This window comes from Garra rufa, chromosome 19 (assembly GCF_049309525.1).
Source record: "Garra rufa chromosome 19, GarRuf1.0, whole genome shotgun sequence".
NCBI lineage: Eukaryota > Metazoa > Chordata > Actinopteri > Cypriniformes > Cyprinidae > Garra > Garra rufa.
The window spans coordinates 25820082-25839222 of NC_133379.1; the positions used below are offsets into that span (position 1 = coordinate 25820082).

General features: G+C 35.5%; 2 protein-coding genes across 2 annotated transcripts in view; one reads left to right on the forward strand and one right to left on the reverse strand.

The window, feature by feature from the left end:
- Nucleotides 1–766: 766 nt before the first annotated feature.
- Nucleotides 767–6465, forward strand: dusp4 (dual specificity phosphatase 4). Its single transcript, XM_073824647.1, has 4 exons — nucleotides 767–1248; nucleotides 1902–2029; nucleotides 2520–2739; nucleotides 4859–6465. The coding sequence occupies exons 1-4, from the start codon at nucleotides 873–875 to the stop codon at nucleotides 5236–5238; spliced, it is 1104 nt and encodes a 367-aa protein (XP_073680748.1). The 5' UTR covers nucleotides 767–872; the 3' UTR covers nucleotides 5239–6465.
- A 2965-nt stretch (nucleotides 6466–9430) lies between these two features.
- tnksa (tankyrase, TRF1-interacting ankyrin-related ADP-ribose polymerase a) overlaps nucleotides 9431–19141 on the reverse strand; it is a 154521-nt gene continuing 144810 nt past the window's right edge. Inside the window, exons 20-27 of the mRNA XM_073824012.1 lie at nucleotides 18467–18558; nucleotides 15361–15481; nucleotides 15143–15240; nucleotides 13853–13927; nucleotides 13654–13759; nucleotides 13295–13481; nucleotides 11090–11246; nucleotides 9431–10998 (exon numbers count right to left, since the gene is read on the reverse strand). Coding sequence (XP_073680113.1) covers nucleotides 10912–10998; nucleotides 11090–11246; nucleotides 13295–13481; nucleotides 13654–13759; nucleotides 13853–13927; nucleotides 15143–15240; nucleotides 15361–15481; nucleotides 18467–18558 — 923 coding nt within the window. The 3' untranslated portion in view covers nucleotides 9431–10911. The remainder of the gene's footprint in view (nucleotides 10999–11089; nucleotides 11247–13294; nucleotides 13482–13653; nucleotides 13760–13852; nucleotides 13928–15142; nucleotides 15241–15360; nucleotides 15482–18466; nucleotides 18559–19141) is intronic.

Here is a 19141-nt window from a genome sequence, read left to right on the forward strand (position 1 = left end):
GTTCTATCCTAACAAACCATACATCAATAGAAAGCTTATTTATTGAGCGTTCATATGATGTATGAATCTCAGTTTTGTAAAATTTTACCTTATGACTGGTTTTGTGGTCCAGGGTCACATATGATTTAGGATTCCCCACACGTTTTTTCCATGGTTTAAACAGCATAAATTAGCAGAACAGCATATTCAATAATAAATTACCGAGTATCGCTAATATGGCAAATTTAAACAAACGTTTACATACATGAATGATTCCCCAAAATGGAAATCATTCATGCATTGATTAATTAGTTTGTTTGCTTTATTAAAAATGCATTACATTTTCCTGTAAATTAGGCTATATTACTGTGTTACAGTGACTTACAGTTAACTCATTTTACTATGGCGTTCTTATATAATAAAACTGCTCACTGTGGTTTCGTGTTAATTAAACAAAGGCTTTATTTGAACATCGCCTTGCCTGTAGGTGTATCGTCTAATTCAACTGTTCCAGCAGATGTTGTTTACCTTCGATATTATTATTTAAATTTCACTACAGCAAACGGTTTCTTCGCCTCTGAAGAAATATCTGATGGCTGAATTCTGGTTTAGACGAGGAAGGCGGTCTCCATCGACCGTCGTTGACTCTTATGAATGAAGAGCGCCTAATGAATGGAGCTCGTAGCAGACGTCATCTCCATTGTGACGTCGCGATCCTTTTATGGAGTGCGCGTCTGAAGCCCATTCATAAAACGGAAAGAGAACTGCCTGTGGTAGTAAAGCTCTCAGGAGGGTAACACAACATTACACTGCGCACTGGCAACGCTGGATTTGACGTATTGTTGTTATTAAGCCACCATTTGACCGTGACCAGTCCCCGTCGGAGGAGGAAAATGGTCACAATGGACGAACTTTGCGAAATGGATTGCAGCGTTTTGAAAAGGTTGATGAAGGACGACAGTGGGAAATGTCTGCTTTTGGACTGCAGGTCGTTTCTAGCGTTCAGCGCCGGCCACCTCCGCGGTGCCGTCAATATTCGCTGTAACACAATAGTCCGGAGGCGAGCGAAAGGCTCCGTGACTTTGGACCAGATTCTCTCCGGAGACGATGAAGCCAGAGCCCGTCTCAAATCAGGGCTCTACTCCGCCGTGGTCTTGTACGACGAGCGGAGCTCCGATACAGACACTATGAAAGACGACAGCACAATCACCCTGGTACATAACGCTTTGTGTAGGGATACGTTTAGGACAGAAGTCTACCTGCTTAAAGGTAAATTCAAATCTACACTACACAAAATATGTTGTGTTATTGTAATCTGCCATGTTCAGTTTTCATTGTGGTCAGATGTAAGCATCGAGTCAGCTCTAAGATAATGATGTAATGTACTTTGCCATTTTCTCTGCTGGTACATCTAGTTTAAGATCTGTTTTTTTGGAACAGGCTAGCTGGTCAAAGCTGGTCATTCTCTGCTTGACCAGTTAACATGATTCAACTTGACCAATTAGAAATAAACTCCTATGTATTTAAGTAACCTGTACCGGTTCTAATTTTAATTATGTTATAGTCACAAACCAATTATTTATAGAGAGTCATACATTGTATTATTTAGTAGGCCATTGTGTCAAATGCATTCAAAATGGCAAAGCATGGCTTGTCTGAAAAGACAAAAGTGAGATTATCATGGTTACTAAATGATTGTTTATCTCTATCTTTGTGTCCTTGAAATGTACACACAAGCACAAGAATGCAACCTCTGTGACCTAAATAAAAATGAAATCATTCAATTTGAGTATAAATTAGGGGGAAATTAAATTTCCTGATCTAACATGGCCTAGCTAGTTTAAAAAACCCCTAATAACCAAATTTCTTTAAGCAGGATGCAGTTTGAACAAATGTATTTAATGTATGTGTTCACTTTCTAGGAGGCTACGACAGATTTTCCACACAATATCCCGAGTACTGTTTGAAAACCAAAACACTGGCAGTATCCAGCCCTCAGTCCAGTGTGGAGAGCAGTTGCACCTCCTGCGGAACTCCACAGCATGACCAGGTAACTACATTAGCAGCAGTGGATACTTTGAGGTCAGCTAATGGGCAGCATTGTGTAACATTAAACGTCCTGTTGACTACTGTCATCCGCTGCTCTTTCCGGGCTGATATAGCAGTGCTTTAGAGTGCGTTCGTCCGGCCTTCCTCTGTGATAGGGGGTGTACTGTGTCAGACACTCCAGTACGCTTCAGCGTTGATTCCCACATCGATCATTTCCTGTCTCTACAGCTTGTTAATCAGGCCACCCATGACATAACAGTGGGCCGAATCGATACACATTTCCAGAATAAATAAACTGGACGTTATTAGCGTGACCTTTTTATAGCAAACAGAGGTGTAAATGGTCTGAGGCTGTAATCGGTTGCAAATGCTTTGATGATTTATAACGAGAAGGCTGTGATTTCATGAATATAATTGAAAGAGAAATTATTGAAATGAATTTATTTACAGTATTCATTATTAATGAACTTTTTGCAATTTTTTTATTACAGGGTGGCCCTGTGGAAATCCTTCCCTTTTTATTTCTAGGCAGTGCTCTCCATGCATCTAAAAAGGACATGCTAGATCGAATGGGCATTTCTGCTCTATTGAATGTATCTTCAAATTGTCCGAACCATTTTGAAGGAGATTACCAGTACAAGTGTATCCCGGTGGAAGACAACCATAAAGAGGACATCAGCTCTTGGTTCATCGAAGCCATTGAATTTATAGGTATGATCATTAAATATTTATTTTTATTTTTATGTTATTTGATTTAGTAAATTGTGGGTTTGCATGGTTAGTGTAGGTGTAACCACCAAGGTGTAAATTATTCTTGGTTGTTATGGCTCCATTCAACTGCAAATGCCGTGCAATTCATCAGCAATTAAAACGTTGATCTGCATTGCAGAGTTTTTTTCAACAATTACACTCTCATTTATAGCCTTGCATCCATTTCAATAGCTCATCTTTTGTCATTTATGCATGATGTATAGAGCTTATTGTATATAGTCTGTGTGTCATAGGTGTAAAATATGGGATGAATGTTGCGGTATGGGTGGGTCTTCCTCATAAAAGGGTTTCCGTGACTGAGCGAGGAGGGGGGGTTGGGAATCCTGTATATCCAATTTCAGCTCAGCATCCTCTGCACTAAAGCAAGGCCCCCAAGTAGGCTTGCCGCATTTGATCGCACCATCCTAGGTGTGTGTGTGTGTGTGTGTGTGTGTGTGTGTGTGTGTGTACATGTGCTTGTATGTATGCGTCAGAGTGCAGAGCTTAGGGACCAGAGTCTGACTCATCCTCCATTCAGGGGTGCCTTGATACTGGAGTTACCTCAGATCTGGGTGTGTATGGCTGTGCAAAGGCGTATATGCAGACAGTCAAGTGCACAGGAAAAAGCAATCCTACTAATGTTTGGATATACGTGCTTAGTCTCTCTTTGTACCACGGACATGCCACTTTTTTGTTAATTAGCAGCTTGTTAGAAATGGCAGGAGGTGTCTGTGTGTACAACGGTGTGAAATCCACCTCAGACCATTTTGCCTGGGTGTTGAGTGTTTGTTGTCCAACTGTGACTATCAGCTTTGGGTAAATGTGTAATTTCCAGTTCTAGAAATGCATTGTCCTTATTACTGGACGTTTTAAGTGGTGATAACTCCAACAGATCACAGCTTATTGTGTATTTGTATTTAATTTTTGTATTTTAACATTTCATTTTAATATTACGTTTTATTTTTTAGATTTGATTGTTTAGACGTTTAATTGGTGTCTTTTCAAAAAAGTACTAGTTTTCACTGTGATTGGTTGTTTTACATATCAATCAGACAGTCTCTTGTTTGATTGAATAGGCTTTTGATACTAGTGAGGGATGCAAATAGGGCTGTCAAATGATTAATCGTGATTAATCGCATGTGTACTGTGTATATTTATTATGTGTAAATATAAATACACATACATACAGTATATATTTTGAAAATATGTGTATATATATATATATATATATATATATATATATATATATATATATATAAAATGTATATATTTATATTCATATAATTTATATTATATATACAATATATACATGCATGTGTGTGTATTTTATATACATAATAAATATACACAGTACACACACATACCCTAATAATGTGATATTTAGCTCCTGGAATGCAAATTTTACCAGGGGAACCCTGCCAAAAATGTGTATTTTACCCCCTGGCCACACTATTTTTTTTTACTGGGAGATTTTTACCCCCTGAAATGCGAGTTTGTGGGTTTTGTTGTGAAAATCTGACAACCCTGCATGCAAGATAATTAAATCAGGTCGTCCAACGTCTAAAGAAAATGCGAACACTCAAGTATTTTCTTTGTAAATGAATAGTTTCTTTAGTACTTTGGTCAACTTTCATAGTTTCAGTCTAGGTTTCTCTGTTTGCAGTTTACTTTTTTGATTCTTGCACCATTTACTTGAATCTCAAATATATTTTATCTGAGACGAGTTGTGATTGTGAGTTTTCACTCTAAACTGAATTAGATGCGATATTAAATAATCATTTTATTAAAATTAAATTAAATAAGAAAGACGTTTTGTACTTTAATTTACTATTAAATACATTATTGAATACATATTAAAATGTAATAATAATAATATATTATAATTTATTATTATCATTATTATAGTTTAATATTAAATAATGGTAAACACTGTACATGTATATAATTGTATTACTCATTATATATTCCCTGTTGAAACTGCATCAAAGTGTTGTGGGCGTCAACGTCACTGTAAATGCAGTAAGATGACTCATGTCTGGGCTACATCTGTGCTTAACCAAACTCTCTGTTCTTTCCTCAGACTCTGTCAAGGATTCCAACGGCCGTGTTCTGGTGCACTGTCAGGCTGGCATCTCTCGGTCGGCCACTATCTGCCTGGCGTACCTGATGAAGAAAAAGCGGGTGCGTTTGGAAGAAGCCTTCGAGTTTGTTAAACAGCGGCGCAGTATCATCTCCCCCAACTTCAGCTTCATGGGTCAGCTGCTGCAGTTCGAGTCTCAGGTGCTGGCCACTTCCTGTTCTGTAGAGGCCGCCAGCCCTTCTGCCACGCTCGGCCCCAAGTCTTCCTCCACCCCCACGTCTCCCTTCATCTTCAGCTTCCCTGTGTCAGTAGTGACGCACAGCCAGTCCAGCAGCCTCAACTACCTACAGAGTCCCATCACAACCTCGCCAAGCTGCTGATACAATGCGAGACTGAAAAAAAAAACTGAACTGAAAAAGGGTGATGTTCCTCACTTGGCACAATCATGCGGTCATTCCAGCTGAGCTCTGAATCTTCGCTGGTGACCCGTCTTCATCTAACTCACCCTGCGGTCTTCGCTGTGCATTAATATCAGAAGAATAAGTCGTAATATCCTGTGGGGACGGTTCATCTCCTTCATTTCCTGAGGTTCACTTCCAAAGATGTTGCGATTGGCCTGCGGAGCTGGTGGGAATGAAGTGCAGGAGGTCCTTTGACCCTGACAGGTTCTTCACACTGCGTTTGGACTTCCCATTTATCGCTTCCTTTCGCCGGCCTTCCTGAATTCCTTTAACAGAGACAGTCGTGACGTGACCTTTGGCAGGAAGTGTCTTTCATCGAGTTGGTTTTGCATTTGTCAGTGCCTTGTACAAAGAAGGTACACAGACACTTTCACAAGACGCTCACTTCGCCTTTCCTTCTAAGCATTTTAATCTGCAATACAGATCCGTTCCTGTCACAGATCAGAGCAATAACCTGATTCTCCTTCCTCCCTGTCGCCACCAAAGCACTGTATGGTCTGTTTTCTTTTGGTATATTATGTGAACATGGTTTGAGACGTTTGTTTTCTTTGGTAGTTTGTACTGAGGAGATCTTATGAATTATTTCTGCTGTATGCCTTACCGACAATGACTTCCGCACAGAATGTTCTCATTAAAAGACTATTTAAAGTATAGCATAAGAAAATACACTGAAACTTTTTACACTGGAACGATTGGGGAGCCACAATTTGTTTGTAATATTCCCGTTTGAGAAGTTCTGTGAGGTGAAAAATGCCTTGAAGAGTCCATATAGCAGCTGGTATGTTTATGTGTGTGGAAACCTACGTCTTTTTTTTATGAAATCCCGGGCGCGTTTTATAGCACTTTTAAGTGATGCAAAATTGATTTAAGGTTCGTTTTGCACCTCGCCGGAATTTAAGTTCTAATCGACAAGCGTTTCCCACTCTTTTTTTTTTTTTTTTGGCATATTACGTGGTTTGTTTGTCTGTCAATCACTGAGATGAACGCAATACTTTTTACTGTACTTGTGAAGATGTTATTGTCCGACGGCTAATGGCAATATCATTCAGAGGGTTACGATTTTTTGAACTCTACCCTGTTCTGTTGTATTATATGTACATTTTATTTATCTCACGATTGTCATTGTTAAATATAAACTGTGTTCTTTAATGAAAGCGTGGCCTGATTTAATTGGATCGACGAAGACGAGCTACAGATGATGAATCACATTCTGCTGTATAGCAGTAGGCCTGTAAGTAATATCGCAATCATTTTGTAAAATGAATAGAACATGAGCCATCTCATTATTTCTTACATGAACTAAGAAAAGATAGAAAAGAATAACCCGCGCTATTATGCAGGAGAAGAGAATTTGTATTATATCTGATAAATGAGGGACGGATAATGAATAGATGGAACGGAGGTTGGTTTTGAAGAGCCACAGCGCCTCCTACCGTGGATTTTGAGAGTGGATTTCACCTCACCGTCAATTCTGACTCATGGAAACAATCCTTCCTACTCATTTCCAGAGAAGTTCGCTGAAAAACGCCGAAATAGCAACGGCGTATTTGATCATATTACACTTAACCCTCAGTGACACGCTGTCGCAACACTGCAGTACGTTTCAAGTGATTAATTCACATACATCTGTATTAAAATTCGAAGCTTAGAAACAGAAGCTTAAATATAGCAACCGTTGTTGACTATTTGGTGTAATATTTAAAACCTTTTTGTTACATATTAAGTAAACAGTCGCTAAACCTTTAGTTTAATGTACCCCAATGTGAATTTAAAGTAATAATCGGTGCTCTCAGAAACGCTGAGGCTTTTTTTTTTCTTTTAGGATTGAACAGGTTTTATATTTAAACGATACATATTTATCCTGATATTTGCAGGTTTTCCACGATTTTCCATTATGCAGGCTAATTTTACATTTAAAGCTTAGCCGACTTAAATAAGCATAAATGTATTTTTGTATCACCAATGTTCTTTATAAAACACAAAAACAACATCAAAATCAATGCTTGCTTCTCTGAGGTTAACTCACCCTCATGTCTTTCCTTCGTTCATCTTCAGAAATACAACTGAACCAAACGAAACTCGCATATTTTGCTGATTATTGCTGCTGAAAATGGTGAATTATTTTCATGTTTTGGGCTGTGCTAATCAGTCAGACCGCAAAACACATTTAGTGTAGGCCTACTATAGACTGCCAAAAATTATGACAAATCAAGGAGAAGAGTGCAAAAAACTGTCTGAGGAGAAAAAGCCGTGTGTGGTTGGCCAAACTGAACCAGATTTCCAGGGCAAGAATCTTGACAACATTTGTGTTTGTTCTCATAATTTCTGGTCAGATAGGTAAAATATTAGGCTAATTTCATAATTAATACTGCTACCTATTAACTTTAGTTTGTCAAAATATTGCGCCCTCCTGTGGAATTGGGCTACTTTTGCCGCGGGTTCAAACGACATCAATAACATGATATTTAGCCCCTGGAATGCGAATTTTGCCAGGGAAAACTCGACAAAAAATAGTATTTTCCCTCCAGCACACTATTTTTAAAGGGCGACCACCTCTGAAACCTTAGTGGGCTAGTTTTGAGAAGCAGTTGGGTGGGTTTTGTTGTAAAAACCTGGCAACCCTGGTACACGCATAAGTTGTGATGCTCTCCTGAATGTGTGTCGAAGACTGACCCAGAAAAGAAATTAAATGAAGTCATTATTTTTGCCACTGAATTGAACATAACTTACATATTTTGCTTATTAATGATGCTGAAAATGATCAATTATTGTCATGTTTTGGGCTGTGCTAATCAAAATGAAAAAAATTTGTCTGAGGAACAAAAGGCGTTTGTGGTTGGCCAAACTAACCAGATTTCCAGGGCAAGAATCTTGACAACATTCGTGTTTGTTCTTATCATTTCAGGTCAGGTAGGTGAAATATTAGGCGGCTTGTATGTATCTTTACCACCTATTAACTTTAGTTTGTCAAAATAGTGCACCCTTTCCTGCTTACTAAGTCCTTCTTCTCATATGCTTTAGAAGCTTCCACATGTTTTTTTCCCATAATTTGGACAGAATAAAAGCCGAATGTATTCATTAGTACATTAACTGTGCAATCCATGCTGTTGTTTACATCCGAGTATCTCTGATATGGCCACGCATCCGGGTAACTGACCAAATTGTGATGTAAGTGCAAATCCTCTATTGGAAGAAAATTCTAAATACTGAACTGGGGTTGAGGGATTTATATAAATGTATCTCTGAGAGGAACTGACTATCTTCAGGTTCAGATGTTTTTTTTTTTTTTTTTTTCATCTTACCTTCATATAATACATTTTAATATATTATTTAAAATCGCAAAGCTGCTTTGTTTACAGCGGTAGCCAAGAAAACACTGTATCACTGCTGTTCCATAAGCGCCACCTCCTGTCAGACAGGCTAGATTAAAGTGATTATTACATTTTAGATAGGGATATTTTTCTAGCAAAAACACATTGATTAGCTACAGGAGGCATTTATTCACACCCCTGAGCCATGTGAGGCACTTTTTATTATGGGTGGATGCACTTTATTGGACTAATGAAGAGAAACACCCATCTATTGGCATTCTAAAGCTCGGATGTGGCAGAATTATTTTTAATATATCTCCGATTGGATTTGTCTGAAAGAAGAAAGTCATATACACCTAGGATGCCTGGAGAACGAGTAAATAATTGGCTAAGTTTCATTTTTGGATGAACTATACCTTTAACACTGTTGCCGCAGGTTGAAGCAACACCAATAAGGTGATATTTAACCCCCGAAACCCGATTGGGCTATTTTTTTTTTTTTTTTTTGTGAAAACCTGCCAACCATGTTGAAGACTGACCTGGAAAAGAAGAAAATTTTGAATTGAATCACTGACGTCAAATGAAATATTTTAACAGGGTCAGAAAGCTCTCAGATTTGTGTTCTGAAGATGAATGAAGGTCTTACAGGCTTGGAACGACGTGAGGGTGAGTAATGACAGAATTTTTATTTTTGGGTGAACTAAGCCTTTAAAATATCACCTGATGGAATAATATTTATATTCCATGAGAATGAAATTGAATGAGGGTTCAGCAAGTGTGAGAAACGACAGCAGACAGTATTTATGACATGTACTTTATTAAGACCATTTTACATGATTGACGAGTGTTTGATTAGTCCGCAGATGGCTTATGGTAGATAAGCCGTTTTTGATTAAAGTTCACAGGAACATGGAAATAAAGTAAAATTACAGCTCAGAGAATTGAGAAACAGTTCAGGAGTTGGTCTCCCACGTATTGGCTTGAAGGGAGCAGTGGACATGTCTGTGCTCATACTACTAAGAGGAGAAGAAAGATCTGCTCTCTTCTCTCAGTTTTGAACACACAGGATCCTGGAGAGTAAGGCAGATGACCTCCAGTACACGTGTACAGAACCACAAACTACACCTGAGCAAAGCAACCAAACCATGAGACTTCCAGAGGTAGAGCCACGTCCTTCATTTCATTCTGTAACATGAACGCGAGTCAGCCGAGCCGCCGCTATCAGTAGTAGTGTGTAACAGGAAAAACGTTACGGAGACCCTCGTAAAAGAGGCGTTTCTCTGACGCCAGAGAAACAGGACTGGAATGAACAAGACTGAGGAATTCCTGTGGTCAGGATCCAAAACATATCGAAAGCAAAAGGAGCGACTTCCAAAGCCGAGTCGCTCGGTCGTCCGAAAATATATAGAAGGAAAGATCTGAAAGCAAGAATTCCCACTTCCTTTACAGTACTAATAAAACCCACTCTGCATCGGTAAACAACATTAAAAGCTATACAAAGGCATTGTCCATTACACAACCTGTACATTACTGGACATTTTTTTTTACCTAAGTCTTTTTAAAATTATTCTGAATAACTTAAGTCCTGCTTAAAAGTGCAAATTCTTTAAAAGATGCATTTCGGATTGGGCTATGGCAATGGAATGGGACATTCTGACCAGTATTCCTGTGCAAAGATATGTCAAAAACAAGTACCGGAAAAAAAGAAACAAACTATTTTTGCTTTTAAATAGTTCTGGTCTCTGCATCAACATTCTTTTTGCTTCAAAACCCCTCTAAGGCTTTTTTTAATAATGCATAACGAAAAATCTAAAACCATTGCGATGAGATTTCCAGGGTCTTCGATAATGGAAAGGAGGATTGCTGAAACGTCAGGTCCCTTTTGAGACGTGGTCCGTTCTTGTGGAAATAAACAGAAAGGTAATCACAGTAACAGTAAAACTGTTTGAAAGTAAGACGTTAATGCTCGAACAGTGTTAGAATGAGTAGAATATGATGGGGAAGAGGTCACTTGTTGTCTTTTTTTCATGGAGCAGTCCTTTCGTTTAGCCCTGAAACTGCGTTAATGGCTATATCCTGACCCTTGAACTTGAAAAGGAGGGCCAGGACATGGCCAGCCAAGGCAACTCTTTCTTGTAAACACTCACGGGGATAGAAATGGAGCCTAACTGCAAATTAAAAAAGCAGCGTTGAGGTTTATGGGTGAGTGGATGTGATTCCTATCGTGTGAGGAGACTGTGTGTGAGATGTTTGGGTAACAGTCTGAGGCTGTCCGCGTGGACTAGGACTTTTGCTCCGCTGCTGCTGGGGATGGAGGTGTGCTGTCTGGCTTGATGATCTGGTATGTGATGAGGTACTCTGGGTAGGCCTGTAAAAACAAAGAGTTGGAGGTAAACCGAATATCTGCTAGCTGAAAAAATGTGCTTTTTCGCAGTTGGTAAGTATATGAGGTTTCTCACCTGTTCTCCTCGGTAGATGACGTATTCGGCGTAGGCTAAGCCGTTGACGCTGGGTCGGCCGATGACAGAATGGTGTCCTGGAGGAGCGTGGGCCATCTTCATGGCACTGAATTGCAAGAAGGATTTACCCAGAGTCACCCGGCAAAACAGCATCTGCCTGTGAACAAAATAATTATATTTGCAATAATAATAAAAAAAGAAAAAAGAAAGTATGTATGTATGTATATAAATATATATATATATATATATATATATATATATATGAAATTGTACAAAATATAACATTTAAACACAATTTATTTTTATTTATAAATCACAGTATCATTTTAAATATAATACATTGAAACAGCTATACATAAACAAAAATGGCCTTAAAAAGCATATATAGTTGTATTAAATGACACACACACACACACACACACACACACACACACACACACACACACACACACACACACACACACACACATATATTATTATCAATAAATTACAGTATAATCTATAACAACAACAATAATATTAAAATTATAACTTATAAATGTATTCTATTTATATCATTTATATTTATAAATCACAGTATATTAATAATAACAACAAAATTCATTATCATTTATATAGATTTATTATATTTATATATATTATATTTATAAACAATACATTGTATAACAACATTATTAAATAATTATATTATTAATTATTAATAGTATATAATTGTATTATATAATTTATGTTAATATATCTCCGTATGATTTATAATAATAATAACTTTATTAATAATAATAATTTGTAATTTATATAATTTTATTATATTTATAATATTGTATATTTATAAACAATATAATGTATAACAACAACATTATTATTACATAATAATGATAATATTAATCATAATAATAAAGTAATATAATTTATAATTGTATTATATTTATACAATTTATATTTATTAATCACAGTGTAAATTATAACAATAATATTAAATAATAACAACAATAATTGTATTATTATTATGAATAATAACAGCAATTACAATAAAATTAATTATAATGTATATATTTTTATTATATTTATATACAAACAGTATAATTCAGTATAATTATATTAAACAATAGCAAAAATATGAATAACTATAAAACAAATTCTAATTTTATTATATTTATATACTGATATTTATAGCAACATCAATTAATATATAATACTAATTAAAGTATAATAATTCATATATACTTTTATTATATTTAAATACTTTATAGTTATAAACAGTATAATTTATAACAACATTATTATTAAATAATTATTATATTTATAACAGCAGTATAATTTAACAACAACATATTTAAATAATAATTATTACATTTATAACAACATTATATTATTATTTTATTATTTATATGATTATTATATTTAAATATGTTATATTTATAAACAGTATAATTTATAACAACATTTTTATTATTAAAGAATTATTGTAATATTTAAAACAACATTTAATAATTATTATATATTATATTATATAATACAACTTAACTTTATTTACTAGAACCAACAGTCAATAACAATAATAATAATAATAATAATAATAAATATATTATAATAATTTACAAACAGTATAATTTATAACAGCATTCTTAAATAATAATAATTATATTTATAATATAAACAATAAAATGTATACTTTTATTATATTTATATAGTTTATATTTATAAACAGTACAATTTATAACTTTATTATTATTATAATATTTATAACAACAACAAAATAAAATAATAAAATAAAATAATTTATTATTATTATTATTATTATTATACATTTAATACCACAACTTTATTTATTAGAATTAAAGTAGTAGAACATGGAATCTATTTACATTTTATTTGTTGGAATTTGTAATATGGGAAATATTGAGTTTCAACAAATATCAATTACTTTTTAGAATTCATGCAATAATATTTTAGAATTTTAATGAATATTAGTAAGTGTAATTCATATTTATGCATTTCTGTGTCTTTTTGTCCTGGGTCAACACTTGATGTTCAATATTATATCTGGGTGCTGAAGCTGAACCAGTTGAGAAAGCACTGGATTCTAGGACACACAGCACCACCAGCTGGTCAAGTACAGTCACTGCGCCTGTATTTCATTCGTATCAGAGCAAGTCAAGAATCTATTGATAACTCTGAAAGAGGAAGAATCAGATGTATATGTACCTATGACAGATGTAACAGGAGCGGTCTTTATGTGTGGGGCAGCCTGTCCCTCCGCCAATGCCGTACACATACTGGTTGCTTTTAGAGGAGTTCTCTGCAAAGTAGATCCCTGCTCCAAACATCCCTCCTATGTAAGCGTGCCTCTCATCAAACCCTTTATGAATGATAGCATTGATGAACGGTGACCCTGTAGATGAGGAGAAAAAGAAAACTGATCATCCTTACGTAAAAAGCAGAAAATTAGAACTACATTCTTTGAAAGGAGCTTTCGAGTCAGACATGGGTAATAAAAGGTTCTTTTTTTAGCTTGAACTTTCTCAAATAGCAGTTCTGACAGGTCATTCATCTCGTGACAGTACCGTGGAAGAGCATGCGCTCGTTGTGGTGGTTGTGGTTCTCATCCGCGATCTCCTTCTGCCTGTGTGCGTATCGCTCCCGCAGCTTCTTGTTCACCACCTTCTGAATCTGCACCAACAATGAATATAGTTCTAACATCAGCATTCAAACTATGAACTTATCAAAGGTATTAATGGAAATCAAATTAGAAGTCATATTCACCTTCAGGATGTTGTATCTGCTGAAAACACCCCCAGCATTGCCACCGTCCCTGTGCTCTCTGATCGTACTTTGCAGCTGAAAAACAAAAACATAATTCTTCATTACATGTCATGTTACATTACAAAATATTTAAGAACATGCAGCCCATCAGCAGAGTAACAGAAGTAATTAGTCTTTAGCATTATAAATAAAAAATTAAATAAATAAAAAAAATTTGGATAAATTAAATAAAAGAGGTTATAATTTTTCAAATCTCATACTAAGGTAAAATAAGATCGCAAATAATTTTGATGAGACAAAAAAATTATAACTTATTACACAATACAGGATTTAGTTTTACCACACAGTAAAATTTTTAAATAGAAAATTTAAGTAAAATAATAAAATAAGACTACTAATAAGTTATATAAGTCTATTAAAAAAAAACTATAACAAACACCAAATTATAATTAAATAAATTAATGAAATATAATAATATAAGACAACAAATCATTTATAATTAGGTTAAGTTATAATTTTTCACAGCACACTAAAGTATAATAAAATAAGATTACAAATAATTTCTAAGACAATAAATGCTAATTTATTACACACTACAGGCTTTAGTTTTATCACTCAGTAAAATAAAAAAAAAATGTAAATAAAATAAGACTAGAAATAAGTTAAGACTATTAAAAAAATATATCAAACACTAAAATATAATAAATTAAATAAAATAGCAAAATAAGCAAGTTAATTAATAATTAGCTTGTTATAATTTTTCATTGCACACTAATAAGTAAAATAAAATCCTAAGTAAGACAATAAATGATAACTAATTAAGAAAAATACGAAATGAAATAAAATTAGCTATAACTTTTCACAAAATAATAAAACATTTTCCCCCCTCAAAATTTAATTATATAACACAATTGCAAGTTTATCTCTAAATTCTGAGAAATGTCAAAATTGCGAGTTTTTATTTGGCGAATCTGACTTTACAACTTGCAAATGTGAGTTTATATCCCAATTGTGTGAAAATTAAGTCAGAATTGTGATAGAAAAAGTCGCCTTTTAATAACCTTTTATAGTTTTTATTCAGTGGTGAAAACGGGCTTTCGTCATTTATAGCTCCACAACAAAAAATGTAATCAAATTTTAAAAAATAGCCTAAAAAATATGTATAAAACAGTAGCTGTTACCAAACTTAGCAAGGACGAAATACTATGCTGACCAATCAGCTGACCATTTTATAATACGCAATCATATGTTTTTTTTAATACGATGCGCTGATTTCGATTCCACTCTCACCTCCTCCTCGACTGACTGAAACTCTTTGTCATCAGGGGCCAGGTCGATCAGCACCGTGCCCTGACTCGCACAGTGGAATGTCAGATATGGGTTGGCACCTGTAATGAAAGCACACCAGCACACAAAACTATAAGATACCTCAGTGTGCTGCAGTTTGTTCAGTCATGAACAGATGGTGTTTGAGAGGAGATGCTGGAGCTGAATGCTTCCGGACTGACCTTGTTGACCGCCCAGCAGCCTCTCAATGCCTTTGATGAGTTTGTGTCTGTGGCCGTACGCGTTGATCCCGATCTCTTTGAGCTCCTCGTGCCCCATATCAGCCAGCACATCCAGCGTAATCTAATACAACACATGAACACCAATCAGAATTAGGAAAGCTGGAGGCACAACCAGTCGCAAGATAAAGTTGTAATGAGAAATGGCAGCAAGTGATTCATTTCAAGGCCAATTTCGACTCGACTGCTTCTGAAACAGCCGACGGTGCAATTTTTTATTTTTTTCGGGCTTGTTGCAATGTGGAACTTCCTCCTACTGAGAAGATAAACTCTTAGAGCGGCAGGAGGCTTGGATGGATATTATCGCGAGTGACTCATAACACACAAAATGATTATTACTGAATACGCCTCCTACACGCAACATGCACACAAAAGCAAACATGCAGATGGCGATTCGCGCACGCTAGACTGCGAGGCAGGGAGCCGTTCGAGCAGAGAGCATTAATGTTTGGTCACACTGAACGTGACATGTGAAACCATTTTGGAACTAAAAAAATAACACATTTGAAATGTTAAAATATATGAACTTGTAGGTCAGAGTTCAATAAATCTGAACTATGCAGCAAATTACAAAACTTATATGTGACCCTGGACCACAAAACCAGTCATAAGGTTAAATTTTACAAAACTGAGATGTAGACATCATATGAAAGCTCAATAAATAAGCTTTCTATTAATGTATGGTTTATCAGGATAGGACAATATTTGGCCGAGATACATGTATTTTAAAATCAGGAATCTGAGGGTGCAAAAAAATCAAAATACTGAGAAAATCAACTTTAAAGTTGTCCAAATTAGGTTCTTAACAATGCATATTACTAATCAAAAATTACATTTTGATATATTTACAGTAGGAATTTTACAAAAAATCTTAATGGAACATGATCTTTACTTAATTTCCTAATGATTTTTGGCATAAAAGAAAAATCAAAAATTTTAATCCATGCAATGTATTTTTGGCTATTGCTACAAATATACCCCAGCGACTTAAGACTGGTTTTGTGGTCCAGGGTCACATATAAGACAATTAATGATAACTTAATACATACTTAAAATACTAATGAAATATTAAAATAATGAGTAAAATAAAAAAAATATATAAGACTACAAATAAGTTATGTAAGACTACATATAATTTCAAACTTAAAATAAAATGACTGAGAATAAAATACAAAACACTGCTACCATTCAAAAGTTTGGGGTCAGTACAATTATTTTTTAATTAAGATTTTTTTCAGCAATGACTAATGTAACAGTAAAGACACGCATAATGTTACAAAAGATTTCTATTTTTAAATAAATGCTGATCTTCTGAACTTTCTATTCATCAAAGAATGCTGAAAAAGTAGTATTGCGGTTTGCACAAATATGTTAAGCAGCACAACTGATTTCAACATTTGTAAGAAGAAATGCTTCTTGAGCAGCAAATCAACAGATTAGAATGATTTCTGAAGGATCATGTGACACTGAAAACTGGAGTAATGATGCTGAAAATTCAGCTTTGCCATCAGACATTCCATAATAAAATGAAAGAAATTAACAATATTTTAAATTGTGATTTTATCAAACTGTAAACTATATATTAACAATATTTTAAATGTTTATTATAATTTCCCCCCCTCTCAATTGTACAGTTTTTACTATATTCTTACTTATTAAATAAATGCAACCTTGAGATCTTGTGATTTTTTTTACTTAATTAGAAACTTTATATTATAATAAATCGTAAATTTAATATTATAAAAAAATATTATAAATTACATACACTGTCATTCAAAAGTTTGGGATCAGCAAGATTACATTTTTTTTAAGTCGCTTGTGCTCACAAAGGCGGCATTATTTGATTAAAAAAAAATACAGAAAAAAATAATATTGTGAAATATTAAAATTTAAAATGATGTTTTTCTATTTTAATTTATTTAGTCTTCAATGTCTTCAATGTCAGATAATGTTGTATTTTTAATCAAATAAACGCAGCCCTGATTAGCAGAAGACTTCTTAAAAAAATAATAAAATCTTACTGATCCCAACATTTTGAACAGCAGTATGTATATATGCTTTGTATACAACTGTATTTTTGATCCAATAAATGCAGCCTTGATGAGCATAAGAGACTTCTTTAAAACATAGAAAATCTTACTTTTAAACTTTTGAATAGTAGCGCATGAATGGAAGTGAAAGATACAAAAAGTGTGACTACAGAAGTGCATGAATCACAAAGTGTTCCCGTCTCATCGCTGTTGACTCTGCATCAGCCTGTGTAATCTCAAACTCTCTCACTCCAGTTCCAAGGCCCACTTATTGGCAATGCATCACATCTATGATAGGTCTGTCAAAGGCCATTAGCCCAGGAGCTGCCAACTGCTCTCTCTTTCTCTCCCTCTCAGAAAGCACTGTGCACTTCAATCGATAGGGCTCGCAGGACCGACCATTATGGCCGGGAAGGTGTGATGGCCGCAGCGGGAAAGATTCCATTTATTTCTCCTTTTCTTTTTCTCACTTTAACTCTCCTGGCAAAGTTTTCATTTGTGCCAAAGCTGAAAAAGAACTGCAGCAGATATACTACAGCCTAGTGAAAACCTTTAAAAAAAATCAACTAGACAGCAAGTTAATAAAGTCCTAATTATGTTCAGCACAGTATAGGTAACTTATATAACGTATATATATATATAAGATAAATCACACTGACTATTTTATCGATGTCCTTACCACCATTTTGGCCCTTGAGCATGTCAGTTGCATTGCTGTCTATGCATGATCAGAAAGCTCTCGGATTTAATCAAAAATATCTTCATTTGTGTTTTGATTATGAACTGTTTTTTCCCAGCAATAAAAACTAAAACGTCTAAGGGAAGTGAAAATGCAGCAGGCATACTACAGACATCTAAAAGAGACAAATATTCGCACACCGTGCTTCCGACGGCACTAGTAAAGTGAGGAATCGGCTCTAAACTGCTGAGGTTAAAACCAGACACGTCTAATGACGACACTGGTGCGCATATGAGATCTGTGAGCGCGTCCTCAATCTCATTTGCACTCAGTCTTTCACACGTCTCTGAAAAACTGTTGGCTCTTCATGCTCCATCTCCCGTAGGCACAGCGAGGCAGAATAAGATGGAGAGCGAGCAGACGAGTGAGTCACTGTGAGACAGATGAATGCGTCTTACTAAAGCCACAATCAGAACTGATTTCAGCCCCTCACATCAAGCGCTCTTCCCAGCTGGTGGCCGCCAAGACCATTTCTGTTCATCTATGTGCAAATGAGCGGCGGGTCTGGCGCAGTATGCCAATCGCATCCCACGGGCTTGCCCTCATGGAGTCGAAGCTGAGAAAAAGGAAAGCTGGAGGAGCAACAGAGTCCTGAGCTCAGTGTGAGCGAGCGCCATGACCATATTAATCAAAAGTAGGGGCGAAGGGGTCAGCCCCGTTACCCAGGATCTCTCTCACACCTATAAAGATGAAGAGACACTAGTAATCTCACAGCGTCTGGCTGAAGAGGAGTTGGCTGGAAATGCTAAAGCCAAGGTGCTGAGAGAGAGTATATTGAAAGGAGATAATTACGAGGCCACAGGTGTCATCGGATTTACATAACGTCGACAAGAAGGACCTGGAGCTCTCTACTGGAAACAACGGCAGGCCTCTCTACTCGGCACAGCTGGCAATTTAATGTGTGGAGTGGAGCTGATGAGATTGAGATGATTGAGATTGATTTGATCCTAGGAAG